The 19,848-nt window shown below is 27.3% G+C and overlaps 2 protein-coding genes across 2 annotated transcripts; one reads left to right on the top strand and one right to left on the bottom strand.

The window, feature by feature from the left end:
* Positions 1-5,067: 5,067 nt before the first annotated feature.
* Positions 5,068-6,771, bottom strand: LOC132926054 (putative nuclease HARBI1). Its single transcript, XM_060990400.1, is given in 4 exon segments — positions 5,068-5,325; positions 5,327-5,637; positions 6,187-6,473; positions 6,557-6,771. Coding segments are annotated over 4 exon segments (1,071 nt in total).
* Positions 6,772-13,092: 6,321 nt separating this feature from the next.
* LOC132927847 (tigger transposable element-derived protein 6-like) lies at positions 13,093-14,810 on the top strand. Its single transcript, XM_060992435.1, has 2 exons — positions 13,093-13,242; positions 13,320-14,810. Exons 1-2 carry the CDS (start codon positions 13,120-13,122, stop codon positions 14,721-14,723), a joined length of 1,527 nt encoding a protein of 508 aa, XP_060848418.1. The 5' UTR covers positions 13,093-13,119; the 3' UTR covers positions 14,724-14,810.
* Positions 14,811-19,848: the final 5,038 nt, after the last annotated feature.

Genomic DNA, 19,848 nt, shown 5'->3' with positions numbered 1-19,848 from the left:
ATATATTATATACTATAATATAATAATATAATATAATATAACATACTCAGTGGTAGTCAATAAGTATTAAGTACTATTACAAAAAACATAATAACAAAGCTGATACCAAAAATGTATATTTAACACTGCAATATTAAAAAAAAAAATTAGTACATAAATATTGAAATACTGCTTTTTATTAGTCGAGTAATAAAAAAAATATACCGACGTTGCCAGCAAAATCATATAAAAATAAAAAAAATGCAAAAAATGATTCGCAGAGTTAATCAAAGCGCCGCCGGGAATGTCGCCGGAGCGGGATTCGATCTCGTTACACCTGCCTAATCCCTATCCTATCCTAACGCCTAATCCTATCGACTACAGTTTGAGTTGAGGACCGACGGCAAATCTCGAGCACTTAAACCTTTTCCAAACCGTCACCGAATTCGCGTTGTACGTCGTTTTACTCGTTTATTCGTATTTCATTACACACACACACACAGACATTCTCGTTAATTTTCTTTTTAATATATTTGTAATAGATATCCGTTTTATGCATATTTTATTTATATTTATTATATTATTATATATATAAAATATATATATGTATTGAACGACTTGTCTCACGCCCAATCGGTCGTCACGATCACACGACAGAATTTTGGTACGTATAATAAGGCGTATACTACACGAATACGGAAAAACTCGGAAAAAGCTATAAGATCTGTAGAAAATTGTGTAATAGTAATAATCGTAATAAACGTATAGTCGTCCAACATATTTTTGATAACCGGACTGGCGCGATAATATAAGATAATATAAGATATTATAATCACAGATTTCTTTAAGTCTGTGATAATAATTTATAACCTAAAAATAATAGTGATAAATGATGAGGATACTATGTGGTTGTTTGTTGATAATTGATATCGCTTGTTATCACTTTAATTTTTATATGACATTTAAGACAATAAGTTAAACTATATTTAAATACGTGTCTAATTATTTCATTATTTCAATCAAATTTATATTTTTTAAGTCATTTTTGTTAGTGCGTTTGAATTTTTGTCAACTGGTTGTTACTGTCTGGAAATATTTGCATTTGTTTTAAACTAACATCAGAAGACATAATTTTGATAATATGTATCATTTATATATTTACACTTAGAAGGTACTTTATATTTCTTTTATGGATCATTGAAAAATTAAAAATTATATTTTTGTTCATCACCATCATAAGTTATTTTTTTATACATAATTACAGGTCATTTGTACCTATCTCAGACTTAAAATTTTAAATTAGTTTTTTCATCATAATTCAATGTGTATTCATTGTTTATTTAATTTGTATTTAGCCCACTGATTCAAATTAAAAATATTATTGGATATAATTCATTTTCTTCAATTATTTTAAGACAACATTTTATTGAAATGTATGATAACTATTTAGAATAAAGCAAATGTTTACCCTAACATCACCGACCGTCCCAGGATGTTCGTATTAAGTTCCTGATTTGTTCCAGATTGGACCTTCCTATCAGGAAACAATTAGACCTTCCCAGAACTTCCTATATTGGTTGATATGGTTGGGTACTAAAATGGCGATTCCCAGGAATTACCTATTTGAATCTCGTAAGGCAATAGTTAGTGGGCACTAAATATGTTTGTTCCGGGTGTTACCCGATTGAGTCTAAGATAGACAGGTAATACTTTGTGGGTGCTAATTATTCAGTTCCCGGGAGTTTCCCGTTTAAGTCTAGACAATAAATCTATAAAGAAATGGACCAATAGCCTCATCGAGGTATGTGAGCCAATATTGTTGGAAAAAGATATTATACAACTTAAGGCCATCGACCATCTATATACCTATTATTTGTGAGAGAAAAATGGGTGATTGTAAACTCCTCCGGATTACCGGTTAAATAAAAATGTAATGAAAAGATGTAATGTAAACTCCACCAGTTGTATTTTCTTGCAATAAGTATATGGAAATACAATACCGCTAGTGTTAAGACCTTCCTACATTAATATGTTGACAATGTTGACACCCGTTGCGATGACATACGTCAAAATTGCTATAATTGATATTAGTTGAGTATAACATATGTCATATCTACATAATTTATAATTATTACGATTTTTTATTATGATTATTCAGATTATTTAACGTAATACACATTATAATAATAGGTGTACTCTGGTGTAGTAACATATATTTATATGTGTTAGCATATCATGCAGGCTCGTAGCGTATTAGACAGTCTGGGATTGTGGGCGCCGGGCGGTGTACAAACAAAAGAATTAGTCGCAATATAATACGGCAAAAATGTTTATTAGTTGATGACGGACAAAAAGTAACTAACTACAGTGAAATTGGTAATCGGTCGTCACCCCGACGTACATTAAATACTACGATTTATCTCATAATATATATATATATTGTACAATTGTACTATTGTGATTAGTGATTACTGATAAATCCGTTGCCACGGACTAAAATAGAATTAACTGAAGACGAATTGGTGAGCTGATGACGGGGTCGATCCCCCCAGTAAACCTATCCAGCCAATTATAATATGTGTACTCCGTGGTGTGTTGTAGACATGCAGTGTTGCAGATAAGAACATATTATTTATTATTATTATATTTTAATATTATCGAACGGTGGTTATGTTGTCTTTTGTTCCATCATGGGTTTTCCGTGTGTTCGATTGTTTGCGTCTTAGGGCCGGTTTTTCAATTGGCATAATAACTGCCAGTTAGTTAATCATCAGATTAATTTAACTATCGTTTAAAATGCCAGTTAAATAGTGCACTGTTTATCAAATGAAATTGATGTGCCAGTTAATTAACTAGAGGTTAATCGTAAAATCAATATATCTTATGAATGGTCATACTGCAAAAAGTGTATTACCTTATTTTGATTTTGCCATTATCAGCGATCGTGTTTTGAAAAAGCCGGTTGTTTTTACATAAACATAAAAGCTTTATAAGTAAATTGTTTGACTAATTGTTAACTTAGAGAAAATGAGTGGTTTAAGTAAAAGGAAACGTTCCAATAATTTAAGTTTTACCGAAAAAGAACTGTTATTAAAAATTGCTCTTTCCAGGAAAACAGTGTTGGAAAATAAATCATCTAATGCTGTTACCTGGAAAGACAAAGAAAAGACTTGGGGAGAAATTGTTGTACAATTTAACAGCCAGTCACCGGGATCTGTAAGAATACATCATATTTTTATAAAATTGGTAATTAGTAGGTAGGTATTTAATTTATTTTACTTTAATAGCCAAGAAGTGCAAGTTGTTTAAAACAAAAATATGACAACATAAAAAAAAATTTAAGAGGTACCAAATCTCAGCTTTTTGTCACTGGTGGTGGTCCTTTTAAAAATTTATCTGAACCTTCAACAGAACTTGAATCAGAGCTATTCAGAACCATTCAAGTATCTGTTGAAGGAATTGACTGTGCATTTGATTCTAATGTCATAAGTAAGTTAATTTACTTTTTAATTTATTCATTACATTGTACATTATACTGTATATTGTACTGTAATTAAGCATAGTATGAAAAAACAAAATAATAGGTTAACATTATCTAATTACAGTTATTTTTTTCTCAGTTCGATCATATCATGACTATATGTTATAATACTTAATTATTTGAGAAAACAATAATTATAATTGTAAATATTTAGCAAATTATGTATTATATTAAACAGCAGATAATTCAAATGGAATAATAATTGATCCCGTCTATGATCAATTTGAAATTGAAGTTTGGCCAACTGATGAAAATAGTAAAAGCGAAGACCCTATCACAGAAGACATTTTACAATCAAATACTAATGTTATACAAAGTGAGTTATACAAAATCAAAAGAAAATAAGTTACAACTTTACTATAAATAGAATTAACTTAGCTCTTCTTTTATTATAGTACCAAGTGTATCAACAAGGACTTCATCTGATTCCGTAAAATTATTAAGATCAAAACCAATAGCTACTGAGTTAAGTTTCAGTTTATCACCATCTGAAAAAAAAAGAGGTAATTTATTTCTGCTCTGGTATGTTGGTTTTAGATATGAGTTGAACTTATTTTCAGGTAATATGTTACAAAAATTTGGTTATTTGAATATATTTTTAATAGTTTATTATAGGTTAAGCAAATAGGTATGAAGAAAAAAAAGTAAGTACATTTTCTCCCCCTCAAGAAAAAAAAATGGATCATGGATGTATTATTATTATTTATTATTATTGTTATGGGGTAAGTCAACATCCAACGATACTCATGATTTAAATTTAAAGCCAAGAAATCCTTAAACTGTAATATTATCTTTTGAGTGTCCCATTCAATTGAACATTTGAGAATCCTAACTTTAGGATTCCTTCACTCATAGAATCTGATATAAGTTATTAATGTATAGAATTTTAAAATAACTCATAATAATTTATGACTCAATGCATACTAAAGATTTTTGCACTAACTTTATACTCATGTAGTAGTTAAGCAACCAATATTATATCAACTCTTATATTATTTACTATTTGAACAAATTATGTTTAAAGAAAAATTCTTTATGTTAATTTACATTATCCTCATCCTTTTCACTATTCTTTTCTTTTTCCTTCTTTCCTAGAACAACCATTTAAAAAGAAAAGAATGTATTATGCGTCGGCAAGTGAAAAAATTGCAAACTTGGCAGAAGAAAAAGAAAGTTTGGTATGTTTGCAAAAAGAGTTGGTCAAGCAAGAACTTGAACAAAGCAGAGAACTTGACCAATTAAAAATGAAACATATGAACGAAGAGCATGAACTAAAAATGCAGGCTCTTCAATATGAATGTGACATTAAAAAAAAGATATTTTCATCATAAAAATAAAAATTCCAACCAAAAACTTTAACTAAATCAAATTATAAATATTATTTTTATTAACTGTTTTAAAACTAACATTATTTAAAAAAAAAAAAAAATTAAAATTAAATTTACTGATTATTATTTTTACTATTAAAATTATTACTTATATTTAAGTTATTATTTTTTTTTTAAGTTATTTATAAAAGTTATGACTTTATGAGTTATTTATTAATTTTAGATATGTGAAAAATATTCATTTACTAATCTTGTTCTAGCATTATTTTGACGATTTTCTATTATGGGTGCATTCATTATTTCTGTCAGTTCATCAGGTAATTGAATATCATCCATTGGCATTTCTTCATTACAGTCAATTGCAATATTGTGAAGAACCGAACAAGCAATTATAACAGTTTGTATATTAGAGATTTGCAATCTCATCCCGAGAGACAAAACTGGAAATCGTCGTTTCCAAACACCATAAAAACGTTCACACAGGATTTCTAGTACGAATTTGAGATTCGTTGTATAAGTTTTCTGGCCCTACATGGGGGTTCAGGAATGGTGTAACAATATGCATAGTGTTGGCATAACCAGAATTTGCAACTATTAAGCTATTTCCCCAGTTTTGAGTAACATGTAAATCATTATTTATTTTCGAATGTGAAAATATTGTAGAGTCATGTGTTGAACCAGGCCAGCGAACAACAATATCCATAATTTTCAACTTAGGAGAGACTACAGTCTGGACATTAAGCGAAAACCATCCTTTTCGGTTACGGAAATATTCTGCATTTGGTCCACCTTGAATTAAATTTTCAATTTCAATTTTTGTTATTAAATTTAAATTTGTAAAAAATTAGACATTTAAACAAAGAAGAGCATTATTAACTAGTTATTTTGTTATAATTACAAATTATTTTTGGTGGGGACTTGAAACTTTTAATTCTATTATTTTAGATACAGAATGACATTTTCCAAAAATTGAGATTAATTTTAAGCAAAAAAGTTTTAAGTTATTATTAATAAATAATAATATAATAAATGCAGTGTTTTATTATAGACTAGTTGCCAGTGACAAATCCAGGGTAAAATTGTTAAATAATAAACAAAAATTGTTAAACACTATATGTTTTTAATTCATTTTTTACCCCCCCCCCCCTCCCACATGTTAGGTTAGCTACCCCAACCACCCCCAACTAAAAATCTGGATATCCCGCTGTTAGCTGCTATGCCAATGCTATATTATTTTACTACTTTATAAATATATACCTACATAATTTATAGTATTACAATTAAGATAGGTTAACTAAGTAAGTACACCATTTTGTACAACAATTCTATAAGACTCACCAGGGCTTTGAATTTTAATATGAGTACAGTCAATCGCCCCAATAACCAACGGAAATTTGGCTATACCATAAAATTGTTTATGCAGCTCTTTTATTTCGTCATTTGTTTCTGGCATTTTAATTATTTGAGGACGAAGTTTTGCCAAGGCTACACTTACATCATGTACTATAACACATGCAGCAGATTTACTTACACCCATGACATCTCCAGCACTAATTAAAAAAGATCCTGTAGCATAAAATCTCAGAGCTAATAATAGTTTTTGTGTAGGTGTTATGGCATGATTTCTGTAGGTACATAAAAAAAAAAGTCACAGAGTATTTTATTTGGATTAATTTTTGAATAATGTAAATACTACTATGTACATTACCTATCTGTATTTGATGATATTGTAGGGCCAATCATATTTAATATCATCATAACCGTTTCTTTAGATAATCTAAAGCGATTTTTAAAATCTTGTTCATCCCAAGTACTAAAATGATCAACCCTAGTTCGTACAGTATACGGTCTGCGCTGATAATTTAAATATTCTTGAAATTCAACATCATCATCATAAAAAAGTATTTCATTTTCGAAATTCATAGTTAGTAAGTAAGTATATTATTAGTATGTAACTGAATTCAAATTATGAAGAAAAATAGAAGTGAAACGTATTAATATAAAATGTACTTGCTAAAATTATTATTTTCACAAGAATAATCAATGATAATTATTAAATTAACTGACAGTTAAAAAGTTAATCGGAAGCAATAGTAGTGGTTAGTTTAACTATCGGTTAAACCTGATGGTTAGCTTAACTGGAGTTCCAAAAACAGTTTAACTGGGACAAAGTATTAACCGGCAGTTAAATTCTACTAACTGCCAGTTAAAGTCAATTGAAAAACCGGCCCTTAGCGTCTTTGCGAAGTGCCGAATGCCGATTTATTTACGTATTACGTATCCTGTCCGTCTCATAAGCACGAGGTGTCGAAGTATTTTAATCAACAAAATGTCTGATTCTGACGCTGAAATTGAAGCTTCCGATATCAAGTATATACTACTAAACCTTAAATACCTATTATTAACTAAATTTAATCGTTTTAAATATATATAGGCTATAGAAAGATTCAATTGTTGTATATTATATTTAATTCACTGTATTTAACTTATTTATATACTTAAATAGGTATTGTAATATTATGTTGAAAAAAAATCGTAGTTTCGCCACTGAATTCCTTGATAAACTAAATTATTTTGACATACCACATACGTACCTAAAAATCGGTCAACTTTGCCAAGTTTGAGGACACATACAGTAACAATTTTTTTCTAAAGTAAATACGCTGTTCAATTATATGTTCCTAATAGTAGGTACCTATTAAATTTAAACTTAAAATTAAGATTGGTATTTGTGGACTAAATATAATTAGCATAGGTATCCATTAAAACTGTTTATGGTTATAGGTTATGGATTAAACTAGAATATTTTTATTTTATTTTATAGTGTTTATACGGTTAATAAAAAAAATTTGATTCTTGTTATTTTATCCTAGACTTATTGATAATTAATAGGTATAAATGCCATATTGGAACTAAAATATTTTGAGAAAATTTGTGTTTACCTATTGTTTAATATCAATTTAAATTTTTTTAGGCATAAATTCTTGTGCCCCTAAATCTAAACATATTGTATAGATACTTATTAGTTATTATAGTTAATATACCTACCTATTGATAAATAATTATTAAATTATAAAACATATATGTAATACTTATAAGTAAATTACATGTTAGTTCTGTTTAATTTAATTATTTACTCCAATAAAATTTAAAATTACCTATGTAAAATGCTTTTTATAGTTTGAAACCTAAGAATAATTGTAATACAATTTAATAGACACAATTTAAAAAAAAAAATTGATTTTACTTTTTTTAAATAATAATTTATTTATTTAGTTTGGTTTATAGTGTTTCAATGTTTTCTCTCTTAATAATTATTTCAATTAATTCAATTTGTTTAGGTCTTTTATTCGTCCTGAGAACCAAATATCAGCTAGACAATTACGACGTAGAATTAAAAGTCAAATAGCTAAACAGATTAATAATAATCTATTATTTACTACTCATACTTTGAAAACTTTCAATGGCTCTAGTCAAAATGATCTTATTAAAACTACTGATGATGTCCTTATTATTTATTAATGCTACTAATTCAAATAATTTAAATTTTAAAAGTCCAATGCCCAGCATTCTAAATAATATTATTCCTGTTAATAATGTTAATTTAAATTTAAATAAAATACAAACATTTTCATCGAAAACATCTCCAAGTGATGTTCTATATCAACTTTCTTTTAAACAACAAATAGCATCCTGGGCAGTTAATGAACATATTAGTCATACATCGTTAAAAGGTTTATTGAGTATTTTAAAAACACACCCTTGTCATTCAGATTTACCTCCAGACCCTAGAACTTTATTAAATACTCCTAGAGGTACTATACTTAGGAATATAAACTTTGGTCAATATTGGCATTATGGATTAAAAAAGGGATTAACTAATTTTTTAAATAAGAAAGGACAAATTCAAAGCAATATAATTGAACTAATGATTGGTATTGATGGTCTCCCGATCAGTAAATTTTCAAGGAGTCAACTTTGGCCTATTTTAGGTTCAGTTATAGGTTTTAATGAAGTATTTATAATTGGAATTTATCATAGCTATTCTAAAAAACCTGAAAAGTCCCATGAATTTTTAGAATATTTTGTTGATGGAGCTAAGGAACTGGTGAACAGTGGTTTAATGATAAATAATATAAACTATCAATGTTTTATTAAAGTAATATGTGCAGACGCACCAGCCAAATCATTTATTTTAAATGTGAAAGGGCATACTGGTTATTCTAGTTGTACTAGGTGCTGGGATGAAGGTAAGTATATTGAAAAAAGAATTTGTTTTTCTGACAAATCTGGTAAAAAACGCACTGACAATGAATTTGTCTTGAAAACTGATGATGATTATCATTTAGGAACAAGTAGTGCACTAGAAGTTATACCTAAACTTGGCCTTGTCACTAATGTGCCTTTCGACTATTTGCATTTAATATGCTTAGGAAATGTAAAAAAACTTATTCACTTATGGTGTTGTGACACCTTAAAAGTTCGTATTCAATTTCGAAAAATTAAATTTATATCAGATATCTTAGAAAAACAAATTAGGCCTTATACTCCATTTGAGTTTCGGAGAAAACCAAGAGGTTTAATACATTACCGTCAGTGGAAAGGGACAGAATTTAGACAATTATTGTTATATCATGGTCCAGTTGTACTTAAATCAACACTCTCACCTGAGATTTATGAGCATTTTCTTACCCTTCATTGTAGCATAACAATATTGATTTCAAAACAGTTCTGTTTTAAAAATTCTTATTTAAATTATGCTGATGAATTATTGCAACATTATGTAACCACATTTAAATTATTATATGGTGAGCACCATATCTCTCATAATGTACATGGACTTCTTCATATTGTAGATGACGTTAAACATTTTGGTTCACTAGATACGTTTAGTTCATTTCGTTTTGAAAATGTTATGCAAAAGTTCAAAGATTTAATCAGAAAAGATGACAAGCCATTACAACAGATAGCCCGTAGAATTCATGAGATAGAAAATTCTGATAATAATTTACAAAACAAATACTGTTATAGAGAAAATACAATTTTTAAAGATATTCATACCAATGGACCAATTATAAAAGGATGTATTTCACAATTTACTACTATGACACTTAGTGGTATGAAATTTCAAATTAATAATAAAGGTAATAATTGTTGTGGAATTAAAGGAAAAATTATTTTGATTGAAAATATTTGTTTTAATGATGATCAACAAAATCATATAATTATTGGTAAAGAGTTCTTAAAAAAAACATCATTATATTCTTTACCCTGTTCATCGGTATATTTAAGTATTTACCAAGTTGACGTAGACAAATTGTCAAAAAGAAGTTTTTGGCCAGTTAATGAAATTAATTTAAAATATTTTATATTTCCAATTCCTGGTTATTCAACAAAATTTGCTGTATTTCCATTATTGCACATTGATCAACAAGAAAGACCTAAAATTCAATAATTGACTGAATAATTAACTATGATAAATATTAAACCTTTATTACCTGTAATTAATATACATATAGCTTATTTATACTACCTTAGTACCTAAACAATTTAAAAATTAAAAATTTAATATTATGTACTCTTTTTTTTTAAATTATGTCCAGTATTTTTAACCCACGTTTAATTTTTAATGATGAAATGTATTTGTCTTAGAAATTATGCAGTAGTTGAGTTTATTGATGGCTTACAACTTATTCCACGAAATTGGATTTCTATTGATAAGTCTCAAGCTTATTTTCCAGACATGACAAAAATTAGTTTTAAACAATTTGAAAAATTGGTGTTAAATACAGAAAAACTACAACCTTCTTGGGAAACTTTTAAATTAAAAAAAATTTGGGCATCATCAGGTAATAATTATTTAACTTATAATTTTTAAACCATAAGGTCAATTAATATTAAAAAAAAAAAAAAAAAATACACTATTGTTAAAGATGACTTTATAAGAGGCAAACAAAAGTTGAGAATAGCTCTAACTCTTTCTGAAACAGAAGATATTAATTCAGATAGAGATGAACTGATTTCTAAACAAAAAAGAACATTATTAGCTGCAAAAAATCCCAAACGTAAAATGACAATTGACAAAAAGAAACCAACACAAAAAAAAATCACTAAATCATCCATTCCTCCTCTGCCAAAACTTGTTTTTAATCTATCTGGTAAGATGAGTAAACATTAATTAATCTTAAGATAATGTTATTTATTCATTGTATATTAAATTAAATTATGTTTAGGTTCTGAATCACCTTGTCAATCGCCATCTAAAAATTCAACGTATATTGATCAGAATGCCTTAGATGACTTGAATTTTATGGATCATGAACCCTCAAACTCAGTTTTAAAAGGTAAATGTTATATGTTATATTTGATTTTAAAATAATAATAATTATGATAATTAAATACCATTAAATGTTTCCCATATTTTTTATAATATTTTAGTGCAATCTAGTACAGAACTTTCACCATTAAAACTATGCAATACTCATCGTCAAATGAGACTACTACAAAATGATAGTTCTCAAAGTATGATCATTATAAAAAAACTTAAAAACTTGTATTAAATTATTTTTTAATAATTTATTTATTTATTTGTAGATGCTGGTTATCAATTTACTCAAGAACCATTGGATATGATAAATACTGTTTGGTTTTTATATTCTTATAAATTAAACTATTTGAATGCATATCTATTTTGTTTATAGAAAGAATGAACATGAGCAGTTCTCCATTATTCATATCATCAACTAAAGCTAAACCTGTTTCAAATTCAACACCTAAATTTAAATCTAATTCTGGAGTTATAAGATAACTTTTTTTAGACTCTCCAATTACAACACCAAAAAAGAGTAAGTAATTACATTTGATTAGGAGGCTGGTATAAAGTACTGTATAAATATTATTTTTCTAATAGTACTGAGACCTTATTACCTTTGGTCATAAACATGGTTTTGGTATCAAAATATATGAGAAGTTGTACTAAAAGATTTTAAAAATGTAGATACCAATCTGTTCCAAGAATTTTCAGTACTAAATTTAACTACAGGTTATATATAGTAAATAATTTATACAATTTTAGTATATGATAACTATTATATCATAAAAAAAAAAAATGCTTCGAATAAAACAATATAAATATGCATTTCTTAATAACATTTTAACTTTTCTGATTTAAAGTAGTTTTTAAATTTAACTTAAAACCAAATAGGTACAGCATTAATTTTTTTCTATAATTTAATAATTATTTAAAGTAAACTATTTTATTATAGAACAGTTATGACTTTATCACAATACAATGTGATAAAAATTGCCCCCCTAATTAATATTTGGTTATAATGCAAAATTGTAAAAATTTTAGTTGCTGGAAATAAAAAAAATTCAGATTTTACAATATCAACACTAATTGAACTAAATGTAAAATTGAGCAAAGTGATTTTAAATCAGGCAAGACAACAGCAAATGTTAGAAGAAATATGCAAACAACTTAAGCCTAATAATGATGAAAGTATGTGTGATGATGATGTTATTTTGGAAGGGTTTCCAATTGATAGTTTGGTTAAATTAAATGAAGTTAATATGACCCTTAAAACTGATAAATTGTATTTAAGAAAATTGGTAAATATTTTATTACTATTTTATAATTCTAAATTTGATTATTTTTTTATTGACAATTTTATTTACAGATGAAAAAACTTAGACAATTTCGTGGTCCAAGTGTATCGTTAGTCACTAAATCTATTATGGATCTAATTTTTACAAATCATTTAGGATGCAAAATCTCTTTGACTGGCCGGGGTGCATTAAATAAAAAAGATAAGGAACCTCTTAAAACTACATTGCTATTTAAAATTATTTCTGGTGAGTTGTTAATAATTTTGTTGTTAATATGTAAATTACAAATAAACAATACAGTGAAACCTCTATTAATGGACACCTCTCAATAGTGGACCCTTCCCAATAGTGGACACTTCTAAATGCCCCGGCAAAAATGTATGCGTATAATAGGAGTTATAACCTCTTAGTAGTGGACACTCCTAATAGTGGACGTGGACACAATAAACTGGTACCAAATTAAAAATTACCTCTCATAAATGGACACAATACATGTACATTTCAAAAACGTTTAATAAAAATACTATATTTATCTGTTATATATTCGTTCATATTTTATCTTATCTTAATGGTTTTCCTAATCGAAAAATTACTAATGGTTCGGTTATGTGTTCGGTCGTTAGTTGTGTGCAGCACATTGTGTGAACACGTACCTACGTTAAAATGAATAATAATAAAAGAAAAAGATTGAACTTAGAAGAAAAATTAAATATTATTAAAACCAAGGAAACAGAAAATCTAAGTGTTCGTGTTTTAGCAGAACGATTTTGCATAAGCAAGTCACAGGTAAATTTAAATATTTAATTTAAACACATACATATTTTATTTTAATTTATCTAAAAATCATTTAATGAAAAATACAGGTGAATAACATTTTACAAGATGCGTGTAATTTGAAAAAATATTACGCTGAGAACGGCAATGAAGATATGAGGAGAAAATTTTCGAAGACATCGGATGGAGCACTTGTAGATAAAGTTACATTTGAATGGTTCTGTAGAGCCCGTTCATATAATTTACCTGTTTCTGGACCATTGCTCCAAGAGAAAGCACGAGAAGTTGCAAATGAGGTAGGTCTAGAAAACTTTAAAGCTTCAAATGGTTGGCTTCAAAAATTCCGAGAACGTCATAACATTTCTTTTAAAAATATATGTGGTGAAGGTAACTCTGTTGATACAAGTGTCGTAGAAAAGTGGTTAGAAAAATTGAAAACATTAATTTCAGATTATGAACCAAAAAATATATTCAATTGTGATGAAACAGGTTTATTTTTTCGAGCACTTCCTGATAAAACATTGTGTTTAAAAAACGAAATTTGTCGTGGAGGTAAAATAGCTAAAGATCGATTAACTGTTTTACTATGTGTAAATATGATCGGGGAATTTGAAACTCCGTTAATAATTGGAAAATCACTAAAACCACGTTGTTTCAAAAGTGTAAATGTATCAACGTTAGGTGTTAATTGGAAAGCTAACCGTAAGGCATGGATGAATCGAGATTTAATGACAGATTGGCTAATGTGTTTTAACAGAAAAATGGAGATGGAAAATAGAAAAATTATTTTATTTCTAGATAACGCTAGTTCACATCCTGATACATTAAACTTAAAAAATATAAAACTAATATTCCTACCTCCAAATACGACTTCGATTTGCCAACCACTAGATCAAGGAATTATTAAAAATTTTAAAGTTCATTATCGCCAACGATTACTTCGTCATATTTTATCTAGAGTTGATCAGAATGTAGAAAACAAATCTATAAACGTTTTAGATGCAATTTTTTGGATAAAGTCCGCATTAAAAAATATAAAACCAGAGACAGTCAAAAATTGTTTTAAAAAGTCGGGATTTTTTTCGTTCGATACAGCAGAATATGTAATGGAAAATGACAATGTTGCAAATTTGGACTTATTCTCAGAACTTGTACCGAGTACTATCGAAATTGAGGACTATGTTTCTATAGATAATAATATCCTTACAGAAGACAATACATTAATCATATCAGATATAATCAATTGTAATCTAGACAATTTTAGTGAAAAAGAAAACGAACAACTCGAAGAACAAGAAGAAGAAGATGAAGACGATTCGATATACAATCCAACGTTTGAAGAAGTTTGGAAAACAATAAATAATTTAAAAACATATTTTAAAAATAAAGAAGATGAAATCGCATTATCAATGGTAGCCAATTTACAAATTCATTTTGAAGAGCAAAAAAAATTTACACAAAAAAAAATTACAGATTTTTTTAATTTTACATAATCATTAAACATTTTTATAAGCATTTTTATACTACATAATTTTTTAATACATACATACATACATTAAATATACATACATCTACATACATATTTATATTATAATATACATACATAATAAATAATAAATTAATATTCCAATGTATATGTTCATATACAGTGTACATATAACCTGCAATTTCCTATAGTGTCTCCCTATAGTGGACATTTAGTAATTTTTTGCAAATGTCCACTAAGTAGAGGTTTTCTCAATAGTGGACAACTCTCTATAATGGACAATTTTTAATTCCCCGTGGCTGTCCACTATATAGAGGTTTCACTGTATTTATTTTTTCAAATAAAGGAGTTATTATAAAAAATGTCAAAGGAGCAAGTGTAACATCTATAAATAAAGCTGTAACAGGTTGGCTCAAACATGCCAAAGAGCGTTATGAAAGACACATCAAAGACATTTCTGATCCTTAACCTTTGTTCTAAGAGTTATATAACTATTTTTTTTTATAAATAAAATTTTAACTTGTATTTTATATTTTTTAATATTGTTCTATTTAATACTGTACTGTATTTGACCATCACAAATATTGTATTCAAGACAGAATTAGTTATTTTTTTATGTAAGTATTTAAAAGGTATTATGTTTAATTTTCTATTGCTTACAAGTTGTTATTTATATTTTTCAATATTGTTATATTTATATTTTATACTGTACTGTATATCTCATATATTGTATTAAGACATAATTAGTTAGTTTTTTTATGCAAGTATTTAAAATGTATTATATTATGTTTAATGTTTTATTAATTAAAAATAACTTCTTGTCTTATCTAAATTTGAATTTATTTGTATAATAATATTATAATGGTATTAATTAATTATCCACTACAACTTCTTTATTTTTAAGAATGGTGTTCTATAAATTGATGAAGTTTTAAGAAGTTATAAGGCTTTCTAAATCATTAGGGTTTATAAAATACAAAATATGACTCAATTGGGAATCGTATCGACCTAAATAGGGATCATCGATAAATAATGTATCAATTAACTGTTTTAGAACCAAAAGGGAAATTTCTATATAACTATACAAGTCCTAATATGATTCCTGATGGATCATCTTATAACAATATTTTAATTAAGAAGATCTTAGTGCTGTAAGAGAAACTAAAAGGGCATACAGACTAATACAGTCACTATTTCAGATGCTTTCAGGAATCATTCAAGACTCATTTGGGAAATATATCGACCTTAATAGGCACCATAATATTATGACCGACTGTTTTGGGAGCTGTTTAGGAACTAAATAAACATAGTTTTAGACTCAATTAGGCATCATTAATGACTACCATAGGTATTAAATTGGACCTAAATAGGTAGCAAATTAATGTATCCAAATTACCCTTTATAGGGAAGATATTGGGTAGTACCTATGGATGGTCTCAACTCGGACATTAGGAAGTCAATAGACTGCCTTGGAACTCTCCTGGACGGTCTAGGACCAAAAAAAGAAGTTCCAATATAAGTCCTGAGATTCCTGATAGACCGTTCTATGACCATCCTAGGAGGGTCTTGGTGCTGTTAGGGCAATTACACTAATAAATATTTTCATGTATGGTTTTTTTGTTGGTCTGTGTTAATAAAATTATAGAATTTATAAATTTTTATTATTAAGTCATTAAGCCTACAATCAAAAGGTTTCAAGAAAAAAAATTAATTACAAATTAGTATGTACAGTAGAATCCGCTTAATTGGGACACGTCGGGCGGTGACCTATTTGTCCCCATTATCCGACTGTCCCGATTAACCGAATAACTAATAAACCGAAACTATTAAAGTGCATATACATATATGTACATACATAAAAAAATTCAGCTTTCTGCTCTAACATGGGGCCCGAAATACGAACACCACGTTCTGTAACAGCAGAAAACCATTCGTTCATAGCTTTGTCTACTTCGGGATCTTTGCCTTCTCGTTTTCTTTTTCTGTTTACAGGTGCACTTTTGTTGTCGTTTAATTTTTCATATTGTTTACGAATAGCTATTTCATTATTTTTCAATCGGTTTAGTACCGATTTAGACGTGCCTATTAATTTCTCTAACTCACGAAGACTAGTATGAGGTTGAGCCTTAATTTTATCCAGTATAGAAATTTTTTCAATCAATGTTAAATCTTTACGAGACATTGTTACGTACTAACACAACTGGGATTAATAAAAACGCACATACATTAATACTCATCGACGAAAGAACGTGAACTAAAGGTTTTCGATTTTGTACGTAGGCTAGTTGACTCTTATCGTGGTAATAGAAAAAAATGATTGACATAATTGACGTAAGATATACGTACATTACCTTTATGTACATTATATGTACATATACATGCGTATATAAAATATAATAGAGCCGTAAAGATTAGATAATTACAGTTTCGATAAGAACGTCGATAATTTAGGCCAAAATATCTAGTTAAACGATTTTATTTTTGTCCCTTATAACCGATGGTTTGTCCCGGATAAACGAAGTTAAATTGCATTAAACTTATACATCCGTTCGGGACTATGACAATTTGTCCCCATTAAGCGGTTGTCCCCTTTATGCGGTGTCCCAAATAAGCGGATTCTACTGTATAATATATATAAATTAATATGGATGAGTTATAAGATTACTTATTACTTAATGGTTTTTTTTTTCTAATAGATTAAAATAGACATTTACTTTTAATTCCAACATAGTCAACAAGAGGTGATGAAATACTTATATCAGCATAAACATCATCAATATCAAAGTTTTCACAATTGGTAAATGTATGATTTTCTAACCACTCTTCAACATATGACTTTGATTTTTCTATTACATTCAAAAAGTGAAACGTATATTTAAATATTAAGTAATATGTATTGTGTTAATAAAAGTGTAAAACTAAATGAAGATTATCCACATAAATAGTTAATACAATTCATTCTTTGAAAACATAATACATAGATGATTAAATAGTTTGAGTAGTAGTATATTGACATTAAGAAATTCAAATGTGGACAAATTTTGAACCTAAGTTAAAGAAAATTAACATTAAGTTAATGTTAAGAATGATAAGCTATAGGTACCTTTTTGTAAATCATACTCTGCCTTTTCCACATTATCTATAAAAATCAGAATGAATAAATTGTTATAATACCTACATAAAACAATTTTATTGTTTTGTACAATGAGTTTCAATTTATTAATATTTTACTTACTACTTTTAGAATTTGAATTTGAGAGTGTTACAAGATCAACTATTTTCCTTGATCTAAACATATTATTAGAATAATAGGAAATCGTTTTTCTTTTTTTATAAAATCACACTCAAACTAAGATTAATGGTTATTATACAATTAATATAATATTAATGTAGGTATACAATGAAAATGTGTTTGGTCATAATAATATTATTTTCAATGATAACATTATCTATTATATTTTAATATTTTAATAAAAAGCACATTTTATCAGTAATCACAATAAAAAATTATTGTATTAATAAATTATTGTAAAAATATCTTCAACCATGGCGGTAATATTGGTATTATTATTTTAAACAGCTGACTTATCTTTAATAGTGATTAATATTATCCCGTGCATAAAGATTTATGTCAAACTTAACTCCTCGTGCACCAAAAAAATTCGGTGTCAAAAGATATATGTACTTATTGGTGACATAACTCTTATAGCACATAATAATTGAGTTAACACTAAATGCACATTGAAATAACGCATTCAATAATGCAAAATGACTTATCTATTTTGACACAAATGTACGTAGTTTTTTTTTCTGCATTTTTTTATGTAAATAACTCATTTTACACAAAATGTTGACTTAACCCCTTTTTCACGCGCAACCGCGAATTATAGTAGTGATACATCATCAAAAAAACAAAAAGATGTTTGTTTTAATGTTGAAGTGGATGACTTAGGAGATTTAATTTCGGGTCCATGCCAGCCCATTTTAAAGGTAATGTTTTAAATAAATAGTTAAAATATTATTAGGTAATATTATCATGACAAAATAAAATAAGTAATTAAATAATTTATGCATGATTATTAATTAATATTTTAATTTTTTTTAATATTATTATTTAAAAAATAATTTTTGGCAAACAGAATAGATAATTTTCGTCCAATTTTTTTAAGTTATATACTTGGTTGGAATACAGTGTCAAACGAGATGCTGTATATTGCTTTTGTTGTCGATTATTTGGAAAAAAAAATGATGACATTTTCACAAAAATAGGATTTAAAAACTGGAAAAAAGTTTGTAAAAGCATTTATGTTAAGTAACTTAGTGGGCTTGAAAAGGGGTCAACAGGTCAAGTAATTTAATATATTACACATGTTTCATGAAATAATTCGTTTTAAATTCAAAAGCATGTGGTTAATATATAATAGTTACAAACTATTACATATTAATTATTAATTATTAATTATTATAATAGGTATTATATTGAAATATTATTAAATATTTAAATATATACATATTTATATATTTAATATTATTTGAACCTTTTATTATAATTTATAGATAAGTGGTTCTAATAGTAAACAGTCCAAGCTTGCTAGTCATGCACTAACTAAAGAGTATTTTACTAATGTATCAAAAATGACTGGATATTATTCAACTAAAAGTACAGGAAGTATAGTTGAACAGCTATCAACTGCTCATAAACAAAACATTTTAAATAACCGTTCATATATGAAAAAGTTAATTGATATTATATTACTATTATCTCGTCAGGAGTTGCATTTAGAGGCCATATAGAAAATACAAATTCCTTAAACAAAGGTTAGGTATACTTTATTGATTAATAACTATGATAAATCAACTGTCTATTAAAAAATGTAAATTAATTACTGTTTAAAGTTTAAATTAATTTGATTATTACATAACTATTTTAGGAAATTTTCAAGAGATGTGTTCATTTTTTAATAAATATGATTCTGAATTTAATCGAATGTTTAGTAATTCAATAAGCTATTCCAGTCCTAAAATTCAAAACGAAATTATAGCCTTATGTTCTCAAAATGTCAAAGATACAATACTTTCTGAAATTAAGGAAACTGGATTTTTTTCTATCACGTGAGATGATGCCAGGTAAC

The sequence above is a fragment of the Rhopalosiphum padi genome, chromosome 3 (genome assembly GCF_020882245.1).
Source record: "Rhopalosiphum padi isolate XX-2018 chromosome 3, ASM2088224v1, whole genome shotgun sequence".
In the NCBI taxonomy this organism is placed as follows: domain Eukaryota; kingdom Metazoa; phylum Arthropoda; class Insecta; order Hemiptera; family Aphididae; genus Rhopalosiphum; species Rhopalosiphum padi.
The sequence above is the reverse complement of the archived record's forward strand: the minus strand, read 5'-3'. Positions and strand labels throughout refer to the sequence as shown.